General features: G+C 37.9%; 1 protein-coding gene across 2 annotated transcripts; it reads left to right on the top strand.

The window, feature by feature from the left end:
* Positions 1 to 2: 2 nt before the first annotated feature.
* zc4h2 (zinc finger, C4H2 domain containing) lies at positions 3 to 5,943 on the top strand (the record flags this gene model as incomplete). Of its 2 annotated transcripts, none has more annotated exons than XM_084114391.1 (5): positions 3 to 334; positions 2,256 to 2,427; positions 3,323 to 3,495; positions 3,688 to 3,850; positions 4,487 to 5,943. In XM_084114391.1, 5 exons carry the CDS (start codon positions 3 to 5, stop codon positions 4,598 to 4,600), a joined length of 954 nt encoding a protein of 317 aa, XP_083970517.1. In that variant the 3' UTR covers positions 4,601 to 5,943. The 2 variants fall into 2 exon arrangements, with proteins under 2 accessions (XP_083970517.1, XP_083970516.1); XM_084114390.1 differs by lacking the exon at positions 3 to 334 and adding an exon at positions 1,480 to 1,664.
* Positions 5,944 to 7,018: the final 1,075 nt, after the last annotated feature.

The raw sequence follows: 7,018 nt of genomic DNA, 5'->3' as shown, positions 1-7,018 counted from the left end.
GCATGCATTCGCCCTGCGTCCTGCTTCATGGGTGGAGCAGCAGGGGAAAGAAAGAAAGTCACGGGAGGATGCAAGTTTGTCTGCGGCCGAGCATAACGGCAAACGTACGGGACGCGCTACATAAGCATCTATCATCCATCTCCATCCCTCCTTCTCCTCTCGCCCTCCCTTCCTCACTTCCCTCCCTCCCTACAGCGGCCCCGACTGCACCCACCGCCTGCGCTTCGGCAACACGTCGGACGCCCCCTGTCGCTGCACTCGGACGGGCAGAGCCGCAGAAAGTGCGTGTTATTGCTGCTGCCTCCGTTGAAGCACGTGGGTGGACGGGACTCCGGTAATGCAGCAACCGAGGGTTACAAATATATCGTACACGTTGAGTCCGATATGACCGTCAGACACCCAACTTGTTTAGGTTCAGGTTGATACAATATTCAGCTGTTGCTGTTTTTAAATCCGTTATAATGAAGTATCAGCCTAATGCTGGGCAGTAGCGCGCGCCACGAATGCTTTTAAACTTGTTTAACTACAATTCTCGGTAGCTATGGGATAACTACTTTTTTTTTATTTTAATGTCGCTTTTCAGTTGTAAATGTCTGTTTAGCGATGCATTTCCCTTATAATAATTGACCTTTCAAGCCGCCTGCCTTGAAATTTCTGTTGTCTGTTTTGAATCAGAAGTGCGATGCCCGATTCGCGAAAAGAATCATTGTGAGTCGATTCTTTTTGATGATTTGCCTATGTGAATTGCTCAAGCGCGGTTCGCGATTCTTTCTAAATTGTTCGGAGAATTCAGTCGCGAAATGAATCATTTGGTTCCTCGAAAACAGTTGGATTAAATAAGTTGATTTGCCTACAAGTAATCGAAACCAAACTGCAAATACATCCTATCGTTTGCCAGTTATGATAAGGTATTGAGTTCAAACTGGTCTTGAAGCGCAGCTAGTGTAGATAATCATTTGACCATCACAATTACACCAAGCACTTTAAGTATCAAAAAATAACCCCTGCGTTACCACTGTTTTTGGAAATGTATCATTCTATGAAATACATGGAAAACCACTATACATTATGGAAATGGAAATATACATGGAAAAATATATCGTATACACTCGAGGATTGTAAACTAGTGAATTGTCATGTGAATGCTGCATGCACAGTAATTGGCAATATAAATGTTTTCTGTATTAGTTGATGTGTTTTTGTTTGTTTGTTTTCCAATAAACATGTACTAAATCACATAACAGTTAACTTTAATATTTAATACTTTTAAGAATATAAAGTGGCTTAAAATGTAACAAGTTATTGTTGGTCTCTAAATGTAGTTGGTATCTTAGTTGGCTACGTTTTTAAATAGCTTGCCCAACATTTCATATAAGATTAAGAACATATACTCTGAATATCATAAACGTCTGATAAACGCTTGTTTGGGTTTTATTTAATACACTCTCCCTTTAAACCCCGCCGAGGATTGTGGGAAATGTAGTCAGCGCCGTGTTGCTGTTGTCCACAGCTGGTTAGCATTTCTATTGTCTTTCTTATGAGAGGGATATCCGCTACAATCGCTGCTTCTTTTCTTATTCCCACAAAATTCTTACAATTTCATAGTCCATCATGGCGGATGAGCAAGAGATAATGTGCAAGCTAGAAAACATCAAAGAAATAAGGTAAGAAAAGCTGAGATTGATCCTAAAGCAGATTCGCTAGCTTGTGTTCAACATCTGGCCATTTCCGCCTGGATCACGAAAACGGCGTATTTTCCCTTAATCATTTCATTTGACAAGCAATGCATGAATTTGCATGTATAATCTACCTAAAAATATTCTATAAAATTCTCATTTGACAGGCTCTTTGTGTCGGTCATGATGCTAAAGCAAACCGCTTAAACCATAAAAACACGCAGCTTTGCACTAAATCTGAAAACATCTCGCACTAATTCTGTCTCTAATTAAGTTAAGTCTCTAATCACACCGCTGTTTTAGCGTGGATGAGAGTTTGAAAAGCATCCTGTTGTGGTTAGACACGAAACTGCAGAGCAAACGGTTCATTTCCTGCAGAACGGCTCTTAATCATTTATAAAGCTTAAACACACTTGATTTTCTGCACGACGTCAAAAACGTTTTGTGATCGGGTCTCTGAAACCACATAATGTCTTATTCGTTTAAAAACACATGCACCAGATCAGAAGTATTTGCATTGCATTGTCATATTCTGTCAAGCACTGGCTACATGTTTATGGTGTTTGTGTGATTTTGCAGGAACAAGACAATTCAGATGGAGAAGATCAAGTCTAGACTGAGGAGTGAGTTTGATGCTCTTGAGTCAGAGGAGAAGCACCTGAGAGAGTACAAACAGGAAATGGATCTTCTGCTGCAGGAGAAAATGGCTCACGTAGAGGAACTGCGTCTCATACATGCTGATATCAATGTGGTAAATAATGAAAAAATATTGCAGTTTTTATTGCACTATTTATAATGCTTGTAGTGCACTCAATAAAGTAAATATATATCCAGCGCCTCTACACTTACTATGACTTAAAGGGATAGTTCACCCAAAATGGAAATTTACCATTATCATTTACTCACCCTCAAGTCACTCCAAACCTGTATGAATTTCTCTCTTCTCCTGAACACAAAAGAAGATATTTTGAAGAATATGGGTAATCAAACAGTTGATGGGCCCTAATGACTTCTATAGTAAGGGGGAAAATACTGACATACATTTTGAGGGTGACTAAATGATGAAAGAAATTTTATTTTTGGGTGAACTATCCCTTTAATGCATTTAATTGATCAAAAGTGACAGTAAAAAAAAAAAAAAAAAAACATTTATAATGTTACATAAGATTTCTATTTCAAATAAATGCAGTATGTTTGAACTTTCTTTTATTCGAAGAATCCTGAAATAAAATGCACGGTTTCCACAAAAAATATTAAGCAGCACAAATGTTTCCAACTTCGATAATGTTACTCAAGTACCAAATCAGAGTATTAGAATGATTTTCATGTGACACTGAAGACTGTTGAAAATTCAGCTTTGCCATCACAGGAACTAATTACATTTGAAAATATATTAAAATAGAAAAGTTATTTTACTGTTTACTGTATTTTCAGTAATACAAGATACTGTATGATTAAACATATCATGTTGTTGGTGAGCAAATCCAAACTTTTGAATGTTAGTGTACAGCCTGTATTTTACTAAAGCTAAATATTTCTGCAATATCCAGGATCTGACCCAGTAACCTCTGTGTGACCAGATCAGATGCCTAACCATTAGTTTCCCACCGTTGTGATTTATGGAGTGGCTGTATTTGTTCTCCCAGATGGAAAACACTATCAAACAGTCTGAAAGTGACTTGAACAAACTGCTGGAGTCAACCAGACGTCTCCATGATGAATACAAGCCCCTGAAAGAACACGTGGACGCCCTGAGGATGACCCTCGGCCTACAGAGACTCCCTGACCTCAGCCAAGAAGAGGAAAAGCTCTCACTGGAGTTAGTAACACTGTTCCTTAGTGTGTGTGTGTGTGTGTGTGTGTGTGTTTGACTGAGAGAACTCCTAAAAATGAGTCATTGCAGTGTAGGAGTGTGTGTATGCAAACAGAGTAATTCTTAGACAGAGAGTGTGTGGTGTGTAAAGGACTAAAATTCTTACTGTTTGTTTGCGTACTCTTCCTCTCCTTTCAGTTACTTTGAAAAGCAAAAGGCTGAGTGGCAGACTGAACCTCAGGAACCTCCTATCCCAGAATCCCTAGCGGCGGCGGCGGCTGCAGCCCAGCAGCTTCAAGCTGCGCGGAAACAGGACGCCAGGCAGACAGCGACCTTCCGCCAGCAGCCGCCACCTATGAAGGTACTTTTTGACATTAGTGCATCTCTATCTGTGTACACCCACACAAACATCAGCAATCACATGTGGGAAAATATGTTAAGCTTATTTGACAGTGTACATATTACTAGCAAAAGAAATAACATATTCGCTTGTATTCTGAATTGAATGTTATGAGGTAGATGGTCCAGGTACCACAAAATAAAACACAATTTTATTGCATTGGCTTTGTTGTACCACTTTCAAAAAATAATGTATGGGTCCTTGTGAGCCAGTTCTGTTTAGTTAGTCTTTCAAAAAGACTCCTAAAATCCCAGGGCCCAGTTGTTCAAAAGATTGGATTTCAGCTATCGGGTTGGATCAAATCTTGAAAATGGGTTGTAGATTGGATAAGATCACAAAATCCAATCGCCAGTTTGTGTTTTTCAAAACTTTTTGGTAAGATCAGGATACCTTTAATCCAAAAAATCAGGATTACCCTGACCCCAGCAGAAGGGTGGATTTCAGGAACAAAAATGTAATAAAACTGGTCAAAAAAATGTAACTTTTATATCATGTAATTGAATGAAACTCTATAGGGACATGGAGATGGGAGGATAAATTAATGGGAGTCATGGAGTCAAAGAGATGATATTGATTTAATTTGTTGTCTGTTTCCAGGCTTGTCTGTCCTGCCACCAACAAATCCATCGGAATGCACCAATCTGTCCTCTCTGCAAAGCCAAAAGTCGCTCACGCAACCCTAAAAAACCTAAGAGAAAACCAGACGAGTGACACACGTGGCTCCAAACAACCCCTGAGAAAACCTCATTTACACACACACACAACCCTAACAGAAACTAATTTACACATAAACGCACTCACTTACGCTCTCATGCATGCACGTTTCCAAACACACACACACACTGACGGTCACCATGAAGCCACACACACATACACACACCATTGTCCTGAAGGAATGGATCATCTGCAGTCTGATAACTTGACCCCTTATAGTGATCCTGTATTTCATCTGTCTTCCTGCTTCAGTGTACTTGAGGTCTCAGTTTTTCCATTTCGTTTTATATTAGTGAAACCTTGATATTGTTTGTACTGTGTCTGTATTTAGTTTGTAGTAGAAATGGATGCTGGTTTAGAAATGTACTATTCCGTGTGGGGTTTACGTCTAATGCATTAGTTCAAAACTAAATTCTCTAAAGTGGCTTTAGTCAATAGAGCCATTTGTACGGTGTTCATTTAATGCTTAAACTGATCTTTAATCATTTTAATTCATTAATAATGGTATGATTTCACATGTTTTTCAATGTTTTTTCTTGGTAAGTACAATTTTTTTTTCTTGTAGTATGTAACCATTGACTGTCTCAGACCATGTCAGTGTTCTAGAATGTCTTATGGGCCGTTCACACATGATGTAGATTGAGAGCATTGGAATGGAACAGATCGAGTTTTTAACTTTAAAGGTACAGTAATCGATTTTTGAGAAACGCTGTTAAAAAATGTAAATCACCAAAACTAACACGCCCCTACCAAAAGGATCACACCCTATCTTGATAGCTCCGCCCCCAAATTCACAAACACCCTATGCCGCACAGTCATCTCCCCCTCGTGAGTATACGCCCCTTACTGCTGATTGGCTATAAGTGTGTTTTGGTGCTTGGTCCGATCCACTTTCAACAGCGTTTCTCAGAAATCGCTTACTGCACCTTTAAGCGTCTTTAAAAAGTGCTGCTAATTAGATGCTAAAATAACAAGACATGGTACAACAGACATTGAAACAAATACTAGGGTCAAAAAAGACCAACAATTAAATATTAACGCAGACTGAACGCAAGAACATGTCCTGTGTGAACAGCCCCTTAAAAGTAGAATAATTATGGAACACAAGTTGAAGTTCTTGTAGAACCATCATTCAGTTTGAGCAAATGAGCTGTTACGTTGTGTTCTGGAATTTGACCGAAAGGGGCATTAAGAATTTGTTAGATTCTTTAGTATTGAATCATTGTGTTTGTCTCATTTTTTTCTGAAAATCTTTTTTTAATAATTAAAATGTGTGAAACTAATAAACTGTGGACGTCTTGTCATGATGATAAATTAATATAATACAATTAATTTCAGTTGATTGTCATCTGATTGATTCATTATCTTTCTCTCTCTTTGTGTCACTCCATCTGTGGTTGGCTTGATATGTATCTGGAATTTGACCTTTCACCCATGACCCCTAACAATGCCAGAATCATTCTTTTTTTGCTAATGTCTTTACCAGTGTAAAGTTCTACATTCTTTTTGCACTCCACTCTTGATCCTGAGTGGGGCGATATTTACATTTAAGGAAGAATTTGTGGCGTGCTGGCGATTTCCACAGAAATTTCTACAATACTTAAGTTTAAACACACGAAAAGGACTTTGTACCATTGTACTAACAAGTACTACAGTGGTTCTCAACCAGGTGGCCTCAGCCTACTTAAACTTAAAATTATTAAGTAATATATTTTTTTAAATGCTAAAAACAGAAAATCAAGACGTAAATGGAAATCCAATTTCTTTTTCTTCTCAATAACTATTATTTTATTGAAAAAATAGAATCTTGAATCCTATGCAATCACAAAATGAATCGTGTTTAATTGCTTTTATATATCAAGTTTATAGTTTCTGTTCATAAAAAGGTTGAAAACAAGCAGAGTTGTCATTAATACAACAGATATACCAGAGGAAATATATTCAAATATTGTGTTGGACAATGGGGTTCTCAAATAGGAAAATAATTGGAAAAATGGAAATTATGATACAAAGAAAATCAAAACCTTTTGATTTGCAAAAAAGTTAACCATTAATATTTTGGTGTGGAGTAAGCCTAGACGCTTACCTATATTGCATATACTTTAATATTTACATTAAGAAGTTTTTGACCAAGCACGATAGAACTAAAACAGTAAATATATCATCAGCTTTGTGTTTTACTGTTCTCCTTTTAGCGTTAAAGTTAAAAAACTATGCGTTTGTGTTTTGAGTGAGGAAAAGCAGATTGGTTGTAACTTGTATTTACAGCTGTGTACCCGAGCAGATTTATTTGGCTGCATGGCTGTATTTATTCATGTGTCTTTCGCTTCTGGTGTTTCACACAAAATGTTTTACATCATAACAGGATTTGGGCTGAAACTCAGTAGGTTCATCTGCAGCTCGTTAATGAACTCA

Source organism: Abramis brama (genome assembly GCF_963993115.1).
Source record: "Abramis brama genome assembly, chromosome: 5".
Lineage (NCBI taxonomy): Eukaryota > Metazoa > Chordata > Actinopteri > Cypriniformes > Leuciscidae > Abramis > Abramis brama.
This window is presented reverse-complemented; position numbering and strand designations above follow the sequence as displayed.